Source organism: Oncorhynchus kisutch, linkage group LG13 (genome assembly GCF_002021735.2).
Source record: "Oncorhynchus kisutch isolate 150728-3 linkage group LG13, Okis_V2, whole genome shotgun sequence".
Taxonomy (NCBI): domain Eukaryota; kingdom Metazoa; phylum Chordata; class Actinopteri; order Salmoniformes; family Salmonidae; genus Oncorhynchus; species Oncorhynchus kisutch.
Window position 1 is genome coordinate 50,804,887 of NC_034186.2, and position 26,593 is coordinate 50,831,479.

Below are 26,593 nucleotides of genomic sequence, written 5' to 3' on the forward strand. Positions count from 1 at the left end.
ATTTCCACCCCATAGTTTTTAATGGTGGGTGACTGACATATATTTTGGCTTTAATAATTAAACATAACCTACACTACAGGGGCATGCTGCCTTGCAATTACTCTAGTTCATACCTAAATTAATGTAATGAATTATAGCCTACATATGTCCAAGAGAGCAGGAATGGACTCCATCCAAAGTCAGTTACATCAGCAGGCATTTCGTAACAACTTGAAATTCGACTTGTATTTATGGAAATAAATATGGCATGTAATATAAATGATAGCCTACTTTGGCTAATCAAATGTATAGGCTAGGTTTTCGGTACAATGGTCTTGCGCAGGACAGTCTACGACAGAATAAACAACTCACATTCCCACAAAATGTCGCTCTCCACACAACTGTGGTGTTGAAACCATCGAAACGACGCAGGCTACGTCGCGGAAATGCTGGACCGTGCAAAAGAAACACTATTGTATTCAGGGGTAGATACAGGGAGTTCCTTTGAGAATAATTACTCAAAGGGATGCCATAGAACACACATGCTGCAGGTTTACAGTCAAAATGTAGTTTTCTATGGTAGAAGCATGATAATAGTAGGTTTATGCGACGTGATTCAGCAATGTTTCCAAATTAGGAAATGCAAAGCCAGTCCTGTGACAGATTATATGGAGCCACTGTTACAGAATGTACCAAAACGCCTAAATGCTTGAGATACGACTGTGTGGGGACAGGAGCGCCATTCATTATGTTAACAATAGGCCTGGATTAATCTTCCTTCTCAAAGATTAAAACAGACGCATGTCATTCAACATTAGGCTACAAACGTCCGCTTACACTAAACATAAATCTTAAAATAGCTCACGTCAGAGGTTAGTAAAGGTAATTCTGACACCACTGCTGCAGTGCTAGAGAAATTCATATTTACGCTCAGGATATGGCATAAGACCTGACGCGTAATTTTCCACATTCCAATATTTTTGCATCTCCTGTCCTTGCCTCCTTGGGGGGGACTATATCATCAAACAGCTGCACATTCTAGCCTACCGTGCAGGAAGGGATGATTCCGCGAATATATGAACAAATGTAAACAAACGACAGCAATATTCTGTTTTTCAGAAATGCCAAGAGCAGCTGTTCAAAAGTGACAGCAAGTGCGCAGCACCCCCAGGAAACACACACTCAGCCCATCCCCGAGGGTATGAATTATTTTATAAAGTTAGATCATTATTGTGAATATAGTAGATTAAGCCTACGCAAACACAGCCTAAGCATCACACAAATGCACACATTTGATCATGTGAACCAATACCCTTGCAGATTGTGTCAATGGAGCATATTTTTGCCATTGTAGCCTACCTGATGGCGAGCAGCTCGTGTAATAGGTAGGCAGCAGCTGCGAGGAGGGCACCGCCGGTGATATAGATGGTTTTCTTCCACCAGGAATCCGACCCCAATCCCGACATGGTCCCACCGTAGTCCTGTTGTAAAGGGATTGCGACGATATAGCCATATAGAGAGTGAGGCTCGTCGGAGCCACATATCCCCAAGGGCAGGCTGTGATTCCGCCCGAGTTCAACCACACACGGTCGGGACGAGGCGAAACCAGACCCCCACATACTCTATCAATCGCCGCGTGGCGCCTGCGTTCTCTCGCAAACCACTCTCGGCTTCATCAATATGTCACAACAGTCCTATGTTGCATGGCGATATGCTATTTAATATATGCTATCTGCCAAACATTAGAAATATACATATTCCGGCCTGATGGTGCCCGCACCCCCAGCTCGGCATCCTCCGCCAGCCCTCGGAGCCTTTGTCTGTTCCAATGGAAACTAGTGGCAGACTGAGTACCTCCCTAACATCTGAGCCTCATGACAACAAAACCACCACACAAGTTGATGGGGATAGTTTGGTTTATGCGGTTTTTGATTTGAAATCATTTTTAAAAACTAAGGCTTTAATATAGGGCAATAGGCCAGGCCTTATATCATGATTATTATAAAATACATTGTATTTACATTGATTTCGAAATGCAAATTAAATGGTTTAAGCAATTGTGTTGTTTTCTTGAAGCAATGTTATATGGGCAATTTCACTATTCATTGTCACGAAGTCCTGCAATATCTCCATAGCAACATTTAGGCTTAGTGTTTAGCCATTATTGAATGCACAACACACTCTTCGAGTGCTATAACTACTGGTGCATGTTCAACAACAACGTGCTTGCATAGCAGGTGCATGCTTTTGGCTACTTTAGCTAAAGTCGGTTATACTCACATTGCAGTAACTTCGGATGTGTAAAAAGGCATTCATCTTGGAGAATACATGCGACCAATGTGCTTTCCGTTGTGATTGTTTTGACCATACCTAATATTGCGAAACAACTTTGCTTGAAAACTGGATTGCGCTTTCGTAAGAATTCTATAATGTAAGGTCAGTTACATCACTGGTACCCCTCAGTCTTGAGCTAGTGCCAACCAACAATAATATATAAACCCTGGATTGCTAATACTATGTATTGGCCATTGAGAGGCTTTGAAGCCACGGGTCGGGCTATTTGGCACTCCCCAGTAGGAACAGTCCTTCATAAGAATGAATGGAATTCTACAGTATTTCAATTTAATGTTAAGAACAAAATTACATGTATTTAAGTATTTTTTATTGTTGTAGTGGGGACCGTAACATTAATCTCAAAAATATATATATATACTTGGAAGAAAATGTTTTTATTATTTATGTTCAGCTCACATAATATAATTTAAAAGTGCATTACGGTGTATGTAATAGAATAAACGAGGCAAACACTAATGTATACATTAATAAATGGATTTCTATAGCTTCCTAAATTTATTTTTTTACAACGGTGGGAGAGTGCCAAGATGGAGGCATGGGGGCCTATCAGTCATCGAGTGTATATATAAATGATTGGTGCCAACCCAGTGCCGCCTGCTCCCATGCGCTCTGCTTTCCCCAAACCGGTTCGGGGTCAGCATCGCACCTCAGAATAAATACTTTTCAAACAGAGTCATTGTAGTTCTGAAATCGTATTCAATAATCCGTTTATTATAGCTTCCTGCTTATACATCCAATATCCTTACTGCACATGTGCACTCCAACGGCGCTCACGTCAGTGGAGGTAGACTACAGTCTATTGGACAAATTGTACATGTTCATCCTGGTCTGATAAATTTATGGCAGAGCAATCTTATTCTGCTTAAGTATGTGACTGAAAACCAGCCTTGGACTGTTCTACAGCCTACATCGACCCATAATCCAAGTTGGACATAAAATGAGCAGCTTTTAAATTAAATTAGTTAGAAGCCAGTGGGGCATGTGACTAGAATAACAACATTTGTGTCATGAGGGTAAAAAAAAAAACATATACCTTTTTACATTTCAGCACATAGTCCTGAGCATTGTCTACATATAAGGGCAAACGGAAAAATATGACAGAAACACACAGTCCATCTGTGGAGGATCAAATGCACTACTGTGACTGCACTTCTTGAAACATCCGGCCAATGATTGTGTCTGTTTTGAATAATAACTTGCAAGCATGATTTTAGTTGGAGGCTTGTTTGGGTCTTATGTAATAGTTCAGCCAGAAGCCAATTATAATCTCAAAATCACCATGGCTACAGAGTAGAGAGAAAGAGAGCAAGAAAAGGCCGAAGCAGCCTGATCTCCCCCTCCTATATTTCAGGGATTAGCAGGAAATATGTGGACAGAAAATCTAAAGACTTTTCTAATATAAAAAGCCCTCAGATCCTGCATTTCAGCACAGGATTTACAACTGAAACACCACATCACTGATTTGGACTATATCTTCACACTGTTGAAATGACACTAGAGAGGAATAATCGTCAGATCAGAGAATCTTAAAGGAAACCATTTCATTTCCTAATGGAGGATAGATATAATAAGCATGTCAAGACAAACAATATCCATACAATGGATTTTGATGAACAGACATTGTGACTATATTTGAAGAAAACATCCTGCTCAATAATAAATCAGAGACCTGAGATGTCAATCATGTTGATGAACACTTCTACCATAACAGATGACATTGTAATGACAAGCCTCGAAAGCTTAAACAGTTCACGCAATTCAGAGGGACTCATTATGCTGTGAACTCACAGAACAATCATGGCCTGGCTGAAAGAAAACACTATGTATTTGTATCAAGCACTGAACTATAACTTTCTCAAATGCTTTGTGTTTTTCAGGTCCATTGCCTTTCCCTTCAGAGATCAGAGGATCTGTGTTGCAGCTGACCACTTATGACAACTCTCTCCCACGGTCAAGTCAGTTGTACCAGCGTCTGGCCTTAGCTTGGGCCACTATCACGGTGGGGTCTTCGGGGTCGTCCTCGTCAAGGTTCGGTTCCTCCTCGAGTTTGACCGCATGCAGGGCGTAGTTGATGCTGGTGCTCTCTGTCCAGCTCCAGGCCCCTGACAGAGGGTTATACAGCATCCCTCGGATAGACTCCACATGGAAACCATCTGGGACGGAGTAGAGATCGAGAGGAATAGGTCAGAGAGAAATAGAGAGGGATAGAGAAAGAATGGGTGAGAAAGAAGATGAGAAATAAGAAAATGGGACAATTGAAAAGACAGAAAGCGAGAATGGATGAGAAAGAGAGCGAGAGACAGAGGGTCACACACACACACAACCTCCTATTGGAAAGTGAGAATGAAAGAACGAGACAGCCAAACATAGACACCAGTATGCCTTCAAAAAGAGGCACCAGCACAATAGTAAAATACCAAAAGGGACAGTAGAAAGAGCTAAGAGGAGAGTGAGGAAGAGAAGTAGCAGCATGTGAATGAAGAGCAGGCAGACTCACTGGACTCTAGCAGGCGCTCCAGCTCCATGGGGCTGACAAACTTGTCCCAGTCATGGGTCCCGCTGGGCACGATGCGTAGCACCTCCTCTGCTGCCACGATGGCCAGGGCGTACGACAGCTGGGTCTTGTTGACGGTGGTGATGAAGAGGGAGCCTCCTGGCTGCACACAGAAGGGAGACCGTTACAACCCAGGGCTGTGTTCACTTGGCACCAAACCAGGAGAGACTACCTAGACTGGTACCTGGTCCAATAAGAAATGCTCATTTTCCTTTTCTGTTGCAAAATGTTTTTGTTGTTGTTGTGTACACTAATGAATGTGATCCAACAGATGTGTGTTGCTTCGGATGGCTCTATTATTGTCAATTGAGAGGCAGCAACACAGGTTTGATAGATAAGAATTCAATAGAAGAAGAAAAAAACTACTGAAAGATCAGGTAAAGGGGACAGGCTTTGAATACTTCATCTATAACACATCAGAGACTGTACACACAACTAACATGGAGAGATGAGAGCTGGTTCACATCTCAACCAATGAAGCTATTTTAAAACATGACATTGTACAGAACAAATTATAATTTATGATGGTCAGTGTTAAAAGAGCAGCTGAGAGATTTGGGCCAGAGAGAGTGAGAATCTGGATGCAATGGTATTAGAGGAGATTAGGAAGATTTGTGCTCTTTCAACTAACACACTGACCCAGGAGATTGGAGGCATCTGGCCCTTAGACCGATAAAGAGGTCAACCCAAAAGATAGTCGATAGTACAAATCACGCACACCCAAACACCACGGATAACTCAATGAAGCGACTGTTCTCTCAGAGAGAACAGTCATGAGTGTGTGGAATGTGAGACGAGTCACATGACCCACCTTGAGCACCTGGTTGCAGCAGAGCGTGAAGGTTTCCAGGTCAGCCAGATGTTCCACCACCTCCGAGGCCACCACTGCATCAAACTGCCCCGCTCCCTGCCCCCCCTTTTCAGAGAGCTCCTCCAGAGTGATGGCACGGTAGCGCACATTGCCACGCAGGTCTGGATCATGCCACGCATGTACCTCCGCTGTCCCAATACTGTCTGCCACCGGGTCAATGCCTAGTACATCTGCCCCCAGTCTACCCAAGGGCTGGGAGAAAGTGAGTTTACACATAGCGACTTTGGAAAGTATTCACACCCCTTGAATTGTTACACATTTTGTTATGTTACAAAGTGGGATTAAAATATATTTAATTGCCAAATTTTGTCAATGATCCCTATATCAAGGCCAAAGAAAAACATTTTAAATTGTAGAATTGAAGTAAAACACTAATATACCATGATTAAATAAGTATTCAACCCCGAGTCAATACATGTTAGCATCACCTTTGGCAGCGATTACAGCTGAGAGTGTTTTTGTGTAAGTCTTCAGCATATTTGCATACCGGGATTGTACAATATTTCCCCATTCTTTAAAAAATTATTCAAGCTCTGTCAAGTTGATTATTGCTAGACAGCGATTTTCATATCTTGCCATTGATCCTCAAGCGTATTTAAGTCAAAACTAACTAGGCCACACAAAATTCTATGTCGTCTTGGTAAGCAACTCCAGTGTATATTTTGCCTTGTGTTTTAGGTTATGGTCCTGCTGAAATGTACATTTAAAAAGAAAAAACCTAAATAACTCCCTAATCTTTGCTGAAGACAAGAATACCCATAACATGATGCAGCCACCACCATGCCCTGAAAATATAAAGAGTGGTACTCAGTGATGCGTTTGCTCCAAATATAACTCTTTGTATTCAGGACAAAAAGTTAATTTCTTTGCCACTTCTGCTACTCCGCTCTCCTCTTTTTTGTTGTTGCCATATTGCAAACAGGATGCATGTCTTGGAATATTTTGATTCTGTACAGGCTTCCTTCTTTTCAATCTGTCATTGAGGTTAGTATTGTGGAGTAACTACGACTGTTGTTGATCCATCTTCAGTTTTCTGCTATCACAGCCATTAATATCATTGGCCTCATGGTGAAATCCCTGAGCAGTTTCCTTCCTCGCCGATAACTGAGTTAGGAAGGACACCTGTATCTTTGTAGTGACTGGGTGTATTGATACACCATCCAAAGTGTAGTTAATAACTTCACCATGTGCAAAGTGTCTGCTTTTTAAAATGTTATTTACACCAATCTACCAATAGGTGCCCTTCTTTGTGAGTTATTGGAAATCCTCCCTGGTTTCTGTGGTTTAATCTGTGCTTGAAATTCACGTCTCGACTGAGGGACCTTACAGATAATTGTATGTGTGGGGTACAGAGATAGGGTAGTCAATTTTCGTATGCTGTTGCCACCCGTGTTTACACCTTAGTGCTGCCTGCTCGCCCGCAGCCAATCTCCATCCTTCCACAGCTGATCTCTTCTGAAAAGAATTCCCCTAACTACACGATCCTCTGAGACGGACTCATACAGTCCAAAGTCTAACAGACTGTGTGTGTGTGTATTTCTGTCTGTATGATAGAGAGCTATATCAGACCTAAAGTTGTCTCCTCAAATCAAAACAAAACTGCTGGTATGTGTTCACTTCAAATAAGAGCAAGGAAACAAATGCAATCCTTTGTAGATGTGAAGTTATCAAACACAAACGACCAACTGTCCTTTTCCACCAAACTGACCAGTGAAATTGAGAAGAAATATGAATGTATTTGACATTTCAAACATTATTAGCAACTGGTAGAGCAAGGAAAAGGTTTGCATCACAAGCAGAATTGTACTGTACAGGCTACATTCACAGTGAAGCTAAATCTGATTTGATAGCTTGCAATTTAAAAAAAATTGAATTTCCAAGCAGGTTTATGGGGATAGGAGTCAGTTGTCCACAGCAGCATCAGACTGCATATCTATCTCATTCATACACACAAAAAAAAGACACATTTTACCTCAGTGAGCAACCCCCCTCCACAGCCTACGTCCAGTATTCTGAGCCCTGCCAGGGGTTTTCCCGGGCGCCGCCCACCATGTGCGTTCAACAGATTATCCCTGAAAGAGGTCAGAGGTCACACTGTGAATACACACTACCACTCTTTCCACCCCATCCCCAAAGCCATACAGTGCATTCAAAGTATTCAGACCCATTGACTTTTTCCACATTTTGTTACCCTACAGCTTTATTCTAAACTTGATTACATTGTTTGTTCTCAATCTACACAAAATACTACACAAAAAAAACATATCACCCAATAAAAAACAGATCACATTTCCATAAGTATTCAGACCCTTCACTCAGTACTTTGTTGAAGCACCTTTGGCAGAGATTACAGCCTCAAGTCTTCTTGGGTATGACGATACAAGCTTGGCAAACTTGCATTTGAAGAGTTTCTCCCATTCTTCTCTGCAGATCCTCTCAAGCTCTGTAGGGTTGGATGGAGAGTGTCGCTGCACTGCTATTTTCAGATCTCTCCAGAGATGTTCGATCGGGTTCAAGTCCAGGCTCTGGATGGGCCACTAAAGGAGCCTTGGCGATTCCAAACTTCTTCCATTTAAGAATGGAGGCCACTGTGTTCTTGGGGACCTTCAATGCCGCAGAAATGTTTTGGTACCCTTCCCCAGATCTGTGCCTCGACACAATCCTGTCTCTGACAATTCCTTCGACCTCATGGCTTGATTTTTGCTCCAACATGCACTGTCAACTGTGGGACCTTTATATAGACAGGTGTGTGCCTTTTCAAATCATGTCCAATCAATTGTATTTACTCCAATCAAGGATGATCAATGGAAACAGGATGCACCCGAGCTCAATTTCGAGTTAGGTAGCAAAAGGTCTGAATATGTATGTAAATAAAAGTTGTGTTTTTTTATTTTTAATGCATTGGCAAAAATGTCATAGGGAGGTAGTCAGACCTGACTGTGTGGTGCAAGGACAACAACCTCGCCCTCAACGTGATCAACACAAATGAGATGATTGTGGACTACAGGAAAACGAGGACTGAGCACGCCCCCATTCTCGTCGACGGAGCTGCAGTGGAGCAGGTTGAGCTTCAAGTTCCTTGGCGTCCACATTAACAACAAACTAAAATGGTCCAAGCACACAAAGACAGTCGTGAAGAGGGCACAAAAAAACCTATTCCCCCTCAGGAGACTGAAAAGATTTGGCATGGGTCCTCAGATCCTCAAAGGATTTTACAGCTACACCATCAAGAGAATCCTGACAGGTTGCATCACTGCCTGGTATGGCAACTGCTCGGCCTCCGACCGCAAGGCACTACAGAGGGTAGTTGTTAGGAATTTTATGAATAATGACTAAACAATATCTACATTTTAAATAGAACTATAACTAATTAAACTCTACTCTGTTTTATTATATCTGATTAATAATATGAATTCATAAGGAAGGGATTGTGTAGCATGAAACAGGGGGTAATTAAACATAATAAGTACCATTCCAGCTAGGTTGGGGAGGAATGGATTGTGGGTTTTAAGTAAGCAGAAAGGATCGTTAACCTATGGTTGAACCGACTCAACTTAGCTCTGGGATGGTTAGATAAGGCAGTGAGTGTTTTCCTGGGTGTTCAATTATCTGGAACTGTATTCTAAATAGTGATGGATGAAGGTGAAGACTCCAGAAGTTAATCTTGATAATATTGTGTGTGAGCTAGGGGGTTGGAATAAACTTTTGAACCTGTTTTGTCCTGGTCGATAGGAGGAAGGACATTTTATAACCTATGAAGTCATATTTTGTATATAAACTGTTGTTCGTGGTTACATGGGAGTGCGCTCCGAGAATAAATACTATTATCTAATTTTGATAAGACTGGTCTCTGTCTATTTTATGCAAATAAGAATCTTACAAATTCTTATAAACTGAGTGGTTTAATTAATGTTCACATAAAGGAATTATGAAATTCCAATGACAGTAGTGCATACGACCCAGTACATCACTGGGGCCAAGGTTGGGCCGACCAACCAGTGCGCCCGCACATTGGCTAACTGGGCTATCTGCATTGTGTCCCACCCATCACCCCAAACCCTCTTTTACGCTACTGCTACTCTCTGTTCATCATATATGCATAGTCACTTTAACCATATGTACATGTACCTCAATCAGCCTGACTAACCGGTGTCTGTATGTAGCCTCGCTACTGTATATAGCCTGTCCTTTTACTGTTGTTTTATTTCTTTACCTCCCTAATGTTCACCTAATACCTTTTTTGCACTATTGGTTAGAGCCTAAGTAAGCATTTCACTGTAAGTATTCAGCGCATGTGACAAACTTTGATTTGATTCCTGCCATCCAGGACCAGTATTCCAGACGGTGTCAGAAGAAGGCCCTAAAAATTGTCAAAGACTCCAGCCACCCTAGTCAGACTGTTCTCTCTGCTACCGCACAGCAAGCGATACCGGAGCGACAAGCTGGTGACACTGTCTGTGACTTATCTAGAATTCAAGGCACACTTAACCAGCATAGCTACCACACTCCGTAGCGATATGCCATCCCATATGGTTTGCGCTAAGTGGGACTATCATTTGTTTATCAACAGGATAATGACCTAACACACCTCCAGGCTGTGTAAGGGTTATTTGACCAAGGAGAGTGATGGAGTGCTGCATCAGATGACCTGTCCTCCACAATCACTCAACCTCAACCAAATTGAGATGGTTTGGGATGAGTTGGACCGCAGAGTGAAGGAAAAGCAGCCAACAAGTACTCAGCATATGTGGGAACTCTTTCAAGACTGTTGGAAAAGCATTCCATGTGAAGCATGTATATTCACCAAATACATGGGGGATTGGAAATCATGCAGAGAATTACTGATAGAAGCCACAATATTAAAAGCTGATCTACCCCCTAAATAAAAAATATATATGTTTAACAAAAAGCTATGATCCCTTATTGATGTCCCTTGTTAAATCCACTTAAAATCAGTGTAGATAAAGGGAAGGAGACAGGTGAAAGAAGGATTTTTAAGCCTTGAGACATAATGAAAGTGAAAACATGTTTTTGGAAATATGCGAAATATCTCATTCACATAAGTATTCACAACACTGAGTCAATACTTTGTAAAGGCTTTTTTTGCAGCAATTACAGCTTTGAGTCGTCTTGGGTATGTCTATCAGCTTTGCACGTCTGGATTTTCTTTCTCCCATTCAAGAACTCGAACAGTCAAAAAATGTCAAATTCCTGCCTATCCCTAGTCTGTTTGTGTGTGTGCTCTCCATGTTTCCCCACACCTCCTACTGTCACAATGCCCTTGGCTACACAGTCATCAGGACAAATGCTGCCCTCCAATAATCCCCCAGCTAAATTACAACTTGAATCTCACAGCACCATCCCCTCCATCTCCATTCCCCTCCGTTGACCCCCATCTCCATCCCCTACACTCTGGCTGCTGTCCCCCCAGGCAAGATGCACATGGAACGGGCGAGGAGTCACATGTGTCCCCTTCATTACTGCCCTGCCACTAGATCTCCCACAGCCTTGGCACAGAGTGGAAGAGAAAGCCTGAGTGGGCTGCAGGGAGAGAGCTTTAGCCTGGACGCCCTTCAGAAACTCTAACACTACCCATCCAGCCCATCTCACCACACAACTCTAATGCTTTTGATGAGGGACCATGTAGCCTACCGCTTCCTTCTGGTTTCTGCTAGCAAGCTACACTAGCGCAAGTGAATAAACAAATAATATCCCCCCAAAAAAGGAGGCTTCTGATGCTAAACCAACCAAATCAGTGCTGTTGTCCCCTCGTTTAAACAACCTGAGGGCAGAGACACATCAGTGTTGAGTCTGACATCCCTCAGTCACACTGTCACCACAGACTCATCACCGCCGGGTCACAAACAGGAAGGAAAGGGATTTTCTACTACAGGCTGGATGAATGATAATGCACTGATTAGCTGTGAAGAATATAGCATATCTTATCAATCGAAATACCCTCAGATTTGCAGAGGCAGAATAAACTCTTTCCATATCATCTGCCCTTGTATCATCCATACACATATATATATATATATATACATACACACAGTATATCACAAAAGTGAGTACACCCCTCACATTTGTGTAAATATTTGAGTATATCTTTTCATGTGATAACACTGAAGAAATGACACTTTGCTACAATGTAAAGTAGTGAGTGTACAGCTTGTATAACAGTGTAAATTTGCTGTCCCCTCAAAATAACTTAACACAGCCATTAATGTCTAAACTGCTGGCAACAAAAGTGAGTACACCCCTAAGTGAAAATGTCCAAATTGGGCCCAAAAGTGTCAATATTTTGTGTGGCCACCATCATTTTCCAGCACTGCCTTAACCCTCTTGGGCATGGAGTTCACCAGAGCTTCACAGGTTGCCACTGGAGTCCTCTTCCACTCCTCCATGATGACATCACAGAGCTGGTGGATGTTAGAGACCTTGCACTCCTCCACCTTCCGTTTGAGGATGCCCCACAGATGCTCAATAGGGTTTAGGTCTGGAGACATGCTTGGCCAGTCCATCACCTTTACCCTCAGCTTCTTTAACAAGGCAGTGGTCGTCTTGGAGGTGTGTTTGGGGTCGTTATCATGTTGGAATACTGCCCTGCGGCCCAGTCTCCGAAGGGAGGGGATCATGCTCTGCTTCAGTATGTCACAGTACATGTTGGCATTCATGGTTCCCTCAATGAACTGTAGCTCCCCAGTGCCGGCAGCACTCATGCAGCCCCAGACCATGACACTCCCACCACCATGCTTGACTGTAGGCAAGACACTTGTCTTTGTACTCCTCACCTGGTTACCGCCACACACGCTTGACACCATCTGAACCAGATAAGTTTATCTTGGTCTCATCAGACCACAGGACATGGTTCCAGTAATCCATGTACTTAGTCTGCTTGTCTTCAGCAAACTGTTTGCGGCCTTCTTGTGAATCATCTTTAGAAGAGGCTTCCTTCTGGGACGACAGCCATGCAGACCAATTTGATGCAGTGTACGGCGTATGGTCTGAGCACTGACAGGCTGACCCCCCACCCCTTCAACCTCTGCAGCAATGCTGGCAGCACTCATACGTCTATTTCCCAAAGACAACCTCTGGATATGACGCTGAGCACGTGTACTTAACTTCTTTGGTCGACCATGGCGAGGCCTGTTCTGAGTGGAACCTGTCCAGTTAAACCACTGTATGGTCTTGGCCACTGTGCTGCAGCTCAGTTTCAGGGTCTTGGCAATCTTCTTATAGCCCAGGCCATCTTTATGTAGAGCAACAATTATTTTTTTCAGATCCTCAAGAGTTCTTTGCCATGAGGTGCCATGTTGAATTTCCAGTGACCAGTCAGTATGAGGGAGTGTGAGAGCGATGACACCAAATTTAACACACCTGCTCCCCATTCACACCTGAGGCCTTGTAATACTAACAAGTCACTTTTGTTGCCAGCGGTTTAAACATTAATGGCTGTGTGTTGAGTTATTTTGAGGGGACAGCAAATGTACACTGTTATACAAGCGGTACACTCACTACTTTACATTATAGCAAAGTGTCATTTCTTCAGTGTTGTCACATGAAAAGATATACTCAAATATTTACAAAAATGTGAGGGGTGTACTCACTTTTGTGATATAGTGTATATATATATTTTTTGGACCTCACACCTACTTCAGGCATTTCTCACTTCTGAGCTTCTTGTCTCAATGTAACTGGGGTCTGTCAATAACTTGTACTGCCTGGCTCTGACATTTTAGCTCAGAGAGGTACCCCTCTAGTAGGTGGGGGAGGGGCCGGGCCGTACTGTGAGTGACACGGGGAGGAGGGAGACAGCAACCAACCAAGCCGACTTGCTATAGTAGACTAATAGCTGCCATAGCAATGATTAAGTAGTACCTGTTTTAACTGCATCAAACTGGGAGAAGCAAGTTAAGCTAGCTAACGTTAGCTAGCTAGGCTAACTGTGGTTGCAGTGCATGTGCTTTCTCATCCTACAGTTGCAAAAATAGGCTCTATGACTGTAGCTTATTGCCGCTTTGATGATTTATGATTGGCCAACAACAAGGTACACAAGGCCACTCTCGTGAAAAGCAAGTGCATTATCCTAATTTAACAAATCTCTCTCTGTGTTCAGATCTGTATGGGCTCTTCTGGACACATCAGTTCAAATTACACATACCATAGACCCGTGACAATAATATCAGACCCATGACATTCATTTAGAATTATGGAGCCAGACCCGCTCAGGTCTCGAGTATTCGGGTACAGGTGGATCCGGGAAGAATTGTAACTGACTCTCACATGGATTCTAAGTCTAAATTAGCCCTAAATCGGTGGATGATTGTGGCATCTTTAATATGCAAGTGGGTGAATAAACTACAGGCATACACACACGCACCGTATGAAAGGCACCCTGAGGTCATTCATTGAGTGGAGGGCTGCGAAGTTTCCCTGCTCATTCCACCACTTGTTGGCGAGAAGCTGGAACCTCTTCACCTCATTTGGGTCCACAGTGGTCTTGGAGGCAGAGCGAATCCTACAGATGCAAAACAGTTGTCACCAAGCACTCAAATACTGACATGTATTAGACATTGGGGACGTCCCAGGTCGTCTCGATTGCAGTTACACAACGTAGATCTCACAATGCCTGGGTCATATTCGTTAGTGCACACACCAGACCCAACAGCAGGATGAATTGACTACAGGGGCAGTGAGGGCACACAATTTCGGAGTTTTCATGCATTGGAATTATATTGAATTCTGCTTATATCATGCTATACTACATTAAACATCAAGTTAAAATGCTGAGACTCCGAGACCATTGATTGAGTGCTTTTGAAGTGACAGGTTGGTGCAAAATCTGTAGCCTATCTCCGTTGCACTGTAGCAGCACAATGGACAGTGCCCTACACACTTAAACGAGGCTATTTTGGTCATAAATATAGGCTACAAGATAGATAGGGTAATTCATCCATTACAAACAGCCCATGTGAATGTCTTACCAAAATAATGCAAATTAAATGCTGAAAGAAGTGACAGGTTGGTGTGAAATCGCCACTGCGCTCTATCAGCACCATGGACAGCGCCCTACACACTACAGAAAGACCTCTGAAAACCCATTTGCTGAAATGACACCACTGGCTATATGATTAAAACCAATCAGCTACATTGTTTACCTTTTCAGAAGAGTTTCAGCCTCTGTGATGCTCTGTGGAACTTCAGTAATCGATGAGTAATCGATCATTCTATTCTACCCGAAATCTTTCCCCTCAAATGCCAGTTGGATTAGTCGAACTTTCCTAGGGTGTAGCATGCTTCTTCTGTGCTGACTGAACACATCTGTCAAAGTGGATGTAGCCCCCTCATGAGCCCTGTGATTTCATTTTGAATATTGTGTGACATGTATGTGGCGTTGTGGGTTATAGTGCTAAACACCTTGCCAAGTTCCTTGTCATTCGGAGAGTATATTCCATCATAGACAAAGTCCACTTCCACCCTCTTACTCGACTCTAATGTCCAATGTCCCCCTCAGTGGTTACTGGTTTGAATTAAAGAAGTCAATGATGTCCACAATCGCCAAAATTGTGCGATTTCTTGACAACTGCCCGTCACTAAAAAGTGTTGACACCAATGTTCCCATAACACTTCAAAATTGTTTATTTTCACAGTGTATTTCAAATGCTCTTTGCTTAATGCGTGCCTAGCAAATCAAATCAAATTGTCAAACCAAAAATGTTTAGCAGATGTTATTGCGGGTGTAGCAAAATGCTTGTGTTTTTAGCTCCAGCAGTGCAGTAATATCTAACAATACACATCTAAAAGTAAAGGAATGGAATTAAGAATATATAAATACTTGGGCGAGCAGTGTAAAATCCTTTGGTACCATCAATAGCATGCTTCTAGTTAGAATACCCAGCTTGGGTGAAGGCCTTGTCTGCGTTAGCATTGGACATGGGAAACAAAATGACACATCTGCAGTAACAGAGTATTCCAGCCACTCACTTCCTATGAACCAGTTGCTATTAAATTAAAGTTTATATTGAAAACCTGCAGCTTGGGTAGGATTCTAAGCTAACCTGGGCTTTCTACTCTGTTCCAAGACCATCAGGAATAGTCGGAGGTGGCGGGGCTGTGGAGCCGTTATCCTGGTGGCGCTTGTGGAAGGGTGGGTAAGCTCTGCATGTGGAGCTCGACACCATCATTGCCGCTAGGCTTGGCGGTGGCCTCAGTGGTTGACGCTGCTGCTCATTACTCTCCTTCTTTTGGCTTTGTTAGGGTACTTTGGCAAACAGCAATTTCTGATATCCATCATGGCAGATCAGTTGGTTTGAGCTACCTAAATAGGCTAAGGTGATTATATATATATTTTTTACAGCTAGTTAAGAAGCTAGCTAAACTCTGCAGCGGTGGAGAGTGAGGAAGAGTTGAGTGAAGCAGCTTCAATGGTAAACATGACACCACCTTACAAATCAAAAAATTACAGGCGGAGGCGTATCACTTAGCCTACCACAGATGATAAGCATTTTCTCCTACTTTTATGGAAACCTATGGGGGGTGATAAGAGACATAAGCCTAGACAACTGTACAGCCATGTGGCTGTTGCCTAGCATTGAACGTCTGACTGACATGACACCAATGCCTTACTAACATCTGCTTTGCGTGTTAATGAAAGTCATAATGTGCATAGTTTATATTTATATTAATTAAATCTCAACCATAAATGTTAGAAACATACTCTTTTTTCCGTGCAAGCAGACATTCCGATGTAACCACCTTGAGCTATAGTGTAGCCTACAGTTTGTGTATTTCCTGTTATTGCTAATGGCCTAAAAGATTATGTCCAATCTATAGGTAATCGGTCTTTCCTTCAACATGGCATGGTATCTCGCTGTATACAGATCTAAATGTTGTTAGCCAATTAGACTGTTGTTACCAGTTCCCAGTAGCCTACGTCAGACAACCAATAAGAGTTTGTGTCCATGGCTTTCAGAAGAATAGAGGAGTTCAAAAGGTGCTATTTGGGATCCTTGGGATATCCCTTCATTCGAATAAAGCCATTTTCCCATATGGTCCTTGCAAACTGGATCCTTGGGATGTCCCTACCAACTATACATGTAAAATTATTAAGTTTAGTGTTAGCAGTGAACGTTCATTGAGTGAGAGTCTGGCACGGTATTTGAGAGCTAGACAGCAACATAAAAAAAGAATGTCTATTTTACAAGTGGCAGAAGCAATTTTCGAGTGTCTGCAACAGATATTTTCCGTTTAGACGATGAAAAGAATCAAGATGTCCATGATCCGATTGAGGAGTAAGTAGGCTATATTTAAGTTGTGATATCGTTAGGAAATATTTAGGTCTTCTGTGTTAAGGCAAATTTGGTTTTTGAAAATAATAATTTTGTTGATATTGAGTTGATAACGTATTGTCGAAAGCACATAGGCAATATTATTTACTGTGTCGATAGCGGAGTAGGCTAGTGTACAATAACGTCATTTGATGTGCTAGTATTATTTAATGGATTAATTAAATTGTAAATTAAAATATACACACGTAAGCAATATTATTTACATTGTAATACACTACCCCTACATACCATTGTACTATAGCAGTAGTCATCAACCTTTGAGTCAAAATCACTTTGAGTCAAAATGTATGCTGAGATCTACAGCTCTGATTTTTTATTAACATGACTTAATAAATCCTCTTTAGGATTGGACCCTTTTTTTTTTCAATTTTTCACCTAAAATGACATACCCAAATCTAACTGCCTTTAGCTCAGGTGCTGAAGCAAGGATATGCATATTCTTGGTACCATTTGAAAGGGTACACTTTGAAGTTTGTGGAAATGTGAAAGGAATGTAGGAGAATAACACATTAGATCTGGTAAAAGATAATACAAGGTACAAAAAAATACAAAATGTTCTTGTTACTTACAACCTCATGCTAATCGCATTAGCCTACGTTAGCTCAACGTCCCGCAGGGGACCCACCGATCCTGAAGTACGAAACTGTAAGCCTATGCAACAGTACTGTAGCAATGAGGTTTGTGCAGTAACCTATAGGCCCAATACATTATCACCGCATACTGACGTTGCCTGAATATACCTGCCAATGCATTGTTGTTCGGGACATTTAAAAATATATATATATTTCCAGGTGGGCTCTATGATCACACCGGTAATAGACCCATTGTTGTATTACTTGTGAGGCACAGCTGAGTGAGCATACATTTCAATAATTTGCTATTTATTTTACTGGGCTGATGGTGCCTGCATCTGATGGTCACTCTCCCTTTCCTCCACTGACACTGACCAAAAAGGGACACCGTCTTCCAGCTAATGGCAAAACTCGACTTGTACCACATTACTTCTGACTCATGCACAAATTCATGCTGTTACTCCTATGAACAGAGAAAGTGAAATATTCCTCGATACTAAAAAAGACCCAAGCTGCTAATAACAAACACAAGCCTATAGATACACTTTCCTACTCATTCATTACTGCTGCACTGCTTGTTGTAGCACTGAGCGGAAATAGGAAAAACACGCATTTTATGGCTTATAAAAAGTGTTGAGTACAAAGTGTTGACAGTGCTGAGTAAGAACTTAAACATGAACTCACTCATAAAAACAGCAGCTCTTTGCTGTATTCGATGACGGTCTCTCTCTAGTCATGGTTTTAAACGTTTTGAAATCTCACAGTATCAATTTTTCCATAGCTTTTCTCATCTGAGCAATCTGACCTAAGGTTTTTGACCAGGTAAACATTGTCTGCTGTTCATTTATTTTCTGGCCTTCCAAGAGATACATTTGTAATAATACGAAATATAATTGAATTTATTTATATTATAATCAAGGTGAGACTGAACATGGATAGGGCTCATGAGAAAAAGGAGCCACCATAGAATAATCAAAAGGGACCAAATGCTTCGACATCCGGGCGATTGACTTGGCTTGGAAAAAGGACGAAAGACGAGACCGGGGAAAGCTTGGTGCTCCTAGCTGGGGTCTATTCCATTAAGGTGAATTTAAAAACCTCAGATGATAATAATTTGCATTTGCCACCTTGTGGTGGGTGGCATCGCCATGCTGTCAGCAGTACCAACACTGGCCCAGGAGTTTCTCCAAATAGTCAATTTCAAAGCTAACAACTGGGTCACATTAAATAACCGCCACTTCCAGTGTAGGAAAGACTATTGAGAGTAAATATTACTTCATCATAGGAGAGCTGTAGCTCCGCCCACCAGTGATGTGGAGCAGAGCATGCTGGGCGATCTCTAGGGTGAAGGAAGTAACTAAAGAAAGTACACAAGCCGTGATAAGTTCCAGCCATCTCTTGTGATTGCTAAAACAAAGAATGCTAACTATATAGGTAAAGGCCAGTATGCGTCCTTCAGAAATGTGAGTTCATATTTCTTACAATTCATGTGTTGTCGACCCACTCCTTTGTTATGCCAATGAGCATGTTTATTACCGCGAGCAAGCAACTGTAAGCTTACTAACCCTGTTGTTTGTCATCTCATTTCAGACATTTAACATTAGCATTTCAGAGTCTTATATGCCCTGTGGTTATATGGATGTATACTGATTATGTGGGTATTTTGTTTGCAATGAGCCTTGGGGATGCATTATACATTCAAGTTCATGTGAGGATGATAGTGCTGCTCAGTACTGCTGTGTAATTGCACTCCTCTGATCATTCATTAGTAAAGTCACAGCCATGTTGTATTGCCCTGTGCAGCAGAACCAATTGTAGCCATTATTTAGAGCTTATGTAATTGGAGGTTGTATTAAGCCTACACCTGCCATTTACTATTGTATTTCATTTCCCACTTTTCAGAACCACACACTCTTATTTAACACACTTGGCACAGCACAGTGTATGGCTTGACGTTACTGCTCTGTAAATCAGCGTCATTAAACAACCTCAACTGGAATCCTACTGGTCTGTCATCTGTGCCCTTACAAGCACCTGGGAGAGAACACGCAGTGCTAAGTAAAACCTAACCCTAAAGAATATACAGTCCACCAAGTCCTCAACTACACCCAGGTAGGTGCTGTTAAGGTGTATGACACCACCCTGGAGTTTCTCTCACAACTCATCTCTCCATCTTTTCCAGGGACCATCCCTTGCCTCCCTTATCAACCCCACTGACATAAAAAGAAATTGACATGTATCCTTTCTTTTCTGTCTGCCATTAACATTATTGTATGTCTAATCAAACATTTAAATCATTCAATAACTGTATTTTTACATACCTGATAATCCTTTAACCTGTGTGTTTGCTTTTTTAAGTCTCTTCTACCCTTTTCTGTTAACTCTGCTCCTGTTCTCCATGACCTAGGGGGTTCTGCCTAATACCCAGACATGGATCCACCAGATTTCCTCCATTACCAACCACCCTCCAACTTTTCATTACATCAGCTCCTGTTATTGTCATGTTGTCATTATTTGCTAAGAAAGAGCAAGACAACTATTATACTGGGCACATAATGTGAGATGCACAGATTAGCCAAAAACACTAGCACTGCTGGGCAGCAGCGCCTGTACTTTGCAGTTTCCCTCTTCCAAGACTGACTACCTGATGAAAACAAGTGACCGGCAGAACCTCCCAGCCACACAATACCCACCTCCTCTATTCCACACACCAGAATTCAGTATTTCAGTCTATGATTGCCATGTGAGTGTACAACAAATCTGAAAGTAAATCGACACACATGTACCAACAAAAGTATCAAAGTTTGTGCATTTAAATGTAAAATATTGCCAGGTTGGTTTTCACAGCTGTTTCGTAAGATGTTCATTATTGTAAACTGTAACGTATCACTTGATGGTATTTGTTAGTTCAACATTGTTGTATTATAAGACATACAATAGATATATTCAACCACAAGGGTGTACTAATGAGCTAAATCAGAGGACTAATATTACTTCAGTGTAGATCAAATTGTTTTAAAATTAAAACATGCCAGCCAGACAAGCCAGTGTATGAATCAAATGTATTTGCATATGAACAGAGTGGAAATTGGCTGACTTTGATCTGTAAGGTAAGCAACATTAATGTGTGGGGAGGGGCATTGAAATGTAATTTTTTTTACCCTGATGCCTGTTTATTCATAAAAATCACAAGATTAAGCATAACATTCATCGCAATGGTTAGCATATGCAAATTAATAGGAATACATTTAGCCTAATTGATAACAAATATGACATGGAAAGTCAGGATCCTAATCAGGCTTTTGTTTGTCAAATCCAGATTAAATAAAGGTCTTTATGTGTGTCAAATCTGTAGGTGCTTGTGGGCTAAATCAATGACAAACAGCTGAAATGTTCAGGCTTCATCATGATCTGTGATCAGAACAGACTGGGGTGTTTTCGGTTCCGTTTAGTCTAACGATATGTGTAAGAACGCAACTGCATTGAAATGAATAGCCTGATTCAATGGAATTCTCCTGAATAATAAAATGTTTTTATCTCTAAATTGCAGAGCATTTAATTAACCATCATTTTCCTGTGATGTTGAGGCTGAGCAAGACTTAAGACTTGCAGAAATAATCGTGGAGTTATTCATTGTTATAGCCTAGATTGCTTTATATAATCTGGACCATTTCCTATGGCTAAGAAAACAAGTAGTAGCATATGCTTTTTGCCTCTCTATGACAAGGGTTTGGCCTATATCCTCACACACACCCTCAATTTGAACCCTGCTTTTAACCATAAGACATAGCCACAGACATGTATAGCCTAAGGACTTCATGGTGACAGTGATTGTGTCTGATAACCTCTTGTTTCTGAATAGGGCTACCTCCAACAAAGAAGCCCATGTGTCTGTATTGATGTGAGAAATAGGCATATCTACACAGTAATGGTGGCTGGCTGCGATATCAACTAGCCTAATAAGTTTTGCATGGACGTGATAGCCCTATTTTATCAAAAATCGACTAATTAAATTGATTAGATTACTATGGCAATGAAAAATATATTTTGCAAAATCATGTAGACGTTTGTAAGCCGTTCATGGGTTGATCTTTAACAATAAACTAAACAGACCCTTAAACTAAACGTGTGAAACACATGTAGATGTTTTTAACATGCAGACCGGACACGGCGCGTGCGTCGCAAAATAAATGTAGAAATCCATATTATTCAATTATTGCACCCACACTGCTTGCACGCTAACGAGCATCTGGGTTGCCAAGGGCTAAAATAGAAGTCATTCCTATTTCTGACGCAGATCGCGCTGCAAGTCCTGCCTCTCCCATCTCCTCATTGGTTTATAGAAGCAGGTACCTGCCATCTCATTGGTTATACCCACGTGGGTGATTGTCTTTCAAACTGTTTTGCCGGTTGTCGTGATAATACTATGAAAGTGTAGATGCCAATCACCATATAAGTTCAAATATGAAAAAGCCTGGAAGGAGAGATTTTTTTTTATTTCACCTTTATTTAGCCTGGAAGGAGAGATTTTTTTTATTTTACCTTTATTTCACCAGGCAAGTCAGTTAAGAACAAATTCTTATTTTCAATGACAGCCTAGGAACAGTGGGTTAACTGCCTGTTCAGGGGCAGAACGACAGATTTGTACCTTGTCAGCTCGGGGGTTTGAACTTGCAACCTTCCAGTTACTAGTCCAACACTCTAACCACTAGGCTACCCCTAGATGACTAGAAACGAGTCGGTTGGTGGTTTTATGTGTGGATTAATTGTCGGAGTAGAGGATCTTGTGCATTTCAGGTAAAATAACAACTCAAATGTTTATATCCCAGGACAAATTAGCTAGCAACAGCAAGCTAGCTAAATAGGACAAATTAGCTAGCAAGTGCAAGCTAACTAGCCATACATGTTTAATGCTTTTCGACCTGTCCCCAAATGAATGCCATTGGTTCAGAGTTTGTTTTGATATTTTAACCTGCATGTCGTGATCGCGTTTGGTGTAGGGGGACAAAATACAGTTATGCACGATAGCGCACGCGCGCAGCCGGCTTGGTGCATAAATTGTCAGGTCTGGTCAGCATGACACGCAAACTGACACGTGACGCGATCGCCACATCTACATGACGTGTCGTGAACTTGTCGGGTAGGGCATGGCACACACAGAAGCTAAACAGTCTACATAACACTGGAGAGTAATTTGGAATAATCATTTTTTTAATGCTTGCAATTATGAATACAACCCTGGGGTGTAATAATTAGTGCACACTGTGGCAAAACGTTTTAACGAAAACTAGTTTCTATTCACGTAGGCCCCTCCCCGTTTGCATTATTGATAAGAACCCACGCAGCGCCCTTCTGAGGTGCTTTCCGAGATGCTCAGTACGACTGCAAAAAGAAGACCTGGAACGAAACCATTTTCCGTTAGCATGGAGTTAGTTAGAGAAACTGAGTCCACGTGCAATCGCTAAGACCCTCATACCACATCTGCAAACTAAAATGTAATTGTACCATACCTCACATGCGCGAACCCCATTTGAGAGCGATGCTCCAGAAACTGCGTGTGATGTTTACATACTGAAGTCCAGCTGACTGTAGTCCGAGTTGAAGTAGGAGTGCCATTCACCACACTTGTTGAACAGCGGGTACAAAACCCTAAAATGAGACGTCCAAACTTCTTTGAATACATGTCTGTTTTTCACATTTATATTTGTGTTCGGTATAGACAGGTCAATGTGACCGTGGTGTACTCATTCTCTTACTGTTCGAGTGGAAACACTGCTGTGAATAGAAAGTTCCTACTGGCTACTGGTTCCCTGGCAAAATCTACTCCAGTCCCAAATTATTAGTGTATAAAAAAACAATGAAGCCAACACGGAGTTCAGTAATATCAACGATTAAACAACTGTAACGTAGCCTGTTGTAAGGTGGGGGTTATACATTTTGATGATTGGTGTTGAACATACATTTGTATATATTGTGTATGTGGACACCCCTTCATACGAGTGGATTCGGCTATTTCAGCCACACCCGTCGCTGACATTGTGTATAAAATCAAACACAGCCATATAATCTCCTTTCCAACAAGTCAGTTCATCAAATTTCTGCCCTGCTAGAGCTGCTCCGGTCAACTGTAAGTGCTGTTATTGTGAAGTGGAAACTTCTAGGAGAAACAGCACCCCGGCGAAGCAGGTACGCCGAGCACAGAAAGCCACCATCGCGCGCATAACGAACTCTGAACCAACTATATTAATTTGGGGACAGGTCGAAAAGCATTAAACATTTATAGCAACTTAGCTTGCAGTTGCTAGCTAATTTGTCCTGGGATATCAACATTGGGTTGTTATTTTCCCTGAAATGTACAAGATCCTCTACTCCGACAATTAAGCCACAGATAAAAGGGTAAACCACTTTTTTTCCCCTAGTAATCTCTCCTCCAAGCTTCTTCTTTGGACGGTTGGCAACCAATTTTAAGGTGCATTACCACCACCAACTAGACTGGAGTGTGGACCTCAGTTCATATTCCAATCACCCACATGGGTATATGCTCCTAAAAAACTAGATGAGAGGCGGGACTTGCGTCACAAATAGAAAGCATTTTACATCGCCCGTGGACGCGACGTTAGCAGTGTGGTCAGCAGATCACCATGCGCATTGCAGAGCTTTGGCTGGATGTTCCAACATCTAGTGGAAAGCCTTCGCAGAAGAGTGGAGGCTGTTATTAGCAGCAAAGAGGGGACCAACTCCATATTAATACCCATTATTTTGGAATCAGATGTTGAACGAGCAGGTGTCCACATAGTGTATATGTAACAGTATAGAGTGGATGCTGTTATTAGCAGCAAAGAGGGGACCAACTCCATATTAATACCCATGATTTTGGAATCAGATGTTCAACGAGCAGGTGTCCACATAGTGTATATGTAACAGTATAGACGTCCGTCCCCTCGCCCAGACCTGGGCGCGAAGCAGGGACGCTCTGCACACGTCAACAGTCACCCTCGAAGCATCGTTACCCATCGCTCCACAAAATCCGAGGCCCTTGCAGAGCAAGGGTAACCACTACTTCAAGGTCTCAGAGCAAGTGATGTCACCGATTGAAACGCCACTAGCGCGCACCACCGCTATCTAGCTAGCCATTTCACATCGACAACACTCACCCCCCTTTGGACCTCCTCCTCTTTCCGCAGCAACCAGTGATCCGGGTCACGGCACCAGTATAACAGATGTATATGTACTCTCCATGCGTTGTGTTTTCTCAAAATAAATCACTTCGGCCAGTGGTTCCAGTTGAGCATTTATTTCTGCTGTTGTTAAATGGGAAACAGCACGTTAGTTGTGCAGGGCTTAATATTGATGGCTGTCGATGGCAAAATCCCTTGCATCACATTTTCATACTGGGCGAACAAAATACAATAAAATATAACATGTGTAAATACCTGTTAAATGGGAAACAGCACGTTAGTTGTGCAGGGCTTAACGGTATTGATGGCAAAATCTGTAGCATGAAGACAACTGTGTTAGCAGTGGCTTATGTGACCATTACATCGGTGTATGCTAGCTAACACACTTATTTACAGCAATCATATGCCAAAGCACATCCCAGAAAGCCCCTCAATCCCTAACAGGTACCATATACCCACACATGTATAAATCAGTAAGGTACAGCAAACTTGTACACATTGTAAAATATAAAATAGTAGTCAGAACGTGACCTACCCCTTGCATCACATTTTCATACTGGGAAGACCTGACGTTCACGTTCTCCCCCTATCTGCAAGCGGGCCGATCACAACACACCTTATTGTCATAAGAGTTGAACTAACCAATAAGAATGCTTGAACATTAAATACACATTTCTTTAGAGGCAAGTGGAAACATAACCAACCCTGTTACATATAACACTAAATCAAACACTGTCAGATGGCGATAGTTGTTTCAGCTGAATGGAAAAAGTGTTATGTATGAATTGGTCAGTCCACGGGGGATACATGTATAGCCGGCTGCATACGTTCCCTTTGAACGGTAAGATTAAACTAGTTAATATCGCCATCTGGAGGAATTCAGGCTAATATAAATCTTGTGTACTGTATTGTTGTATATTTCATGCATAACATAAAGCTGAAATTGGACTGTGCCAGTAATATATACTTAAAAATATAAACACAACAATTTCAACTATTTTACTGAGCTACAGTTCATATAAGGAAATCAGTCAATTGATATAAATAAATTAGGCCCTAATCTATAGATTTCACATGACTGGGCAGGGGTGCAACCATGTGTGGACCTGGAAGGGCATAGGCAAAGAGGCAGTATTAACATTACGTTCTCTGGTGGACATTCCTGCAGTCAGCATGACAATTGCACGCTCCCTCAAAATGTAGACATCTGTGGCATTTTGTTGTGACAAAACTGCACATTTAAGAGTGACCTTTTATGGTACTCAGCACAAGGTGCAGCTGTGTAATGATCATGCTGTTTAATCAGCTTCTAGATATGCCACACCTGTCAGGTGTATGAATTATCTTGGCTAAGGAGAAATGCTCATGAACAGGGATGTAAACAATATTGTGGACAAAAATGAGAGAAAAATGCTTTTATTTCAACTCATCAAATCAACACTTTACAATAAAAGGCCACTCTTAAATGTGCAGTTTTGTCACAATACAATGCCACAGATGTCTACATTTTGAGGGAGCGCGCAATTGTCATGCTGACTGCAGGAATGTTCACCAGAGAATGTAATGTTAATACTGCCTTATTTTTGTTCAGTATATATAAAATATGGTGAATTTGTAGTGTTCATATAGCTGAAATACAAAAATGTTCCTCTTTGCCATTTGAATTTCTAATAGACTATTCCAAATTATATGAATTAAACACAATTAATGGCATGTTATCAATTGCACTCAATCCA

General features: G+C 41.8%; 2 protein-coding genes across 5 annotated transcripts in view; both read right to left on the reverse strand.

Annotated features, from left to right (window-relative positions):
- LOC109902219 (failed axon connections homolog) overlaps positions 1 to 1,846 on the reverse strand; it is a 34,943-nt gene extending 33,097 nt beyond the window's left edge. Inside the window, exon 1 of the mRNA XM_020498387.2 lies at positions 1,339 to 1,846. Coding sequence (XP_020353976.1) covers positions 1,339 to 1,598 — 260 coding nt within the window. The 5' untranslated portion in view covers positions 1,599 to 1,846. The remainder of the gene's footprint in view (positions 1 to 1,338) is intronic.
- A 1,178-nt stretch (positions 1,847 to 3,024) lies between these two features.
- LOC109902218 (ubiquinone biosynthesis O-methyltransferase, mitochondrial-like) lies at positions 3,025 to 25,487 on the reverse strand. 4 transcript variants are annotated; one of them, XM_031786515.1, is made up of 8 exons: positions 25,393 to 25,447; positions 25,113 to 25,171; positions 24,834 to 24,980; positions 14,140 to 14,277; positions 7,732 to 7,831; positions 5,700 to 5,951; positions 4,832 to 4,991; positions 3,025 to 4,487 (listed from the first exon to the last, which is right to left on the reverse strand). In XM_031786515.1, the coding sequence occupies exons 4-8, from the start codon at positions 14,166 to 14,168 to the stop codon at positions 4,291 to 4,293; spliced, it is 738 nt and encodes a 245-aa protein (XP_031642375.1). In that variant the 5' UTR covers positions 14,169 to 14,277; positions 24,834 to 24,980; positions 25,113 to 25,171; positions 25,393 to 25,447; the 3' UTR covers positions 3,025 to 4,290. The 4 variants fall into 4 exon arrangements, with proteins under 4 accessions (XP_031642375.1, XP_031642374.1, XP_020353974.1 ...); XM_031786514.1 differs by lacking the exon at positions 24,834 to 24,980 and having other exon boundaries at positions 25,393 to 25,487; XM_020498385.2 differs by lacking the exons at positions 24,834 to 24,980; positions 25,113 to 25,171; positions 25,393 to 25,447 and adding an exon at positions 23,190 to 23,457.
- Positions 25,488 to 26,593: the final 1,106 nt, after the last annotated feature.

Coding starts and splice junctions, on each gene's coding strand:
- LOC109902218 (XM_020498385.2), bottom strand. CDS start 23,362: ATGTATTCAAAGAAGTTTGGACGTCTCATTTTAGGGTTTTGTACCCGC. Junction 14,278..23,189: donor ATGGGGTTCGCGCATGTGAG/GTATGGTACAAT, acceptor TTGCATCTGTAG/GATTCGCTCTGCCTCCAAGA. Junction 5,952..7,731: donor GAGGGGGGTTGCTCACTGAG/GTAAAATGTGTC, acceptor ACTTTCTCCCAG/CCCTTGGGTAGACTGGGGGC.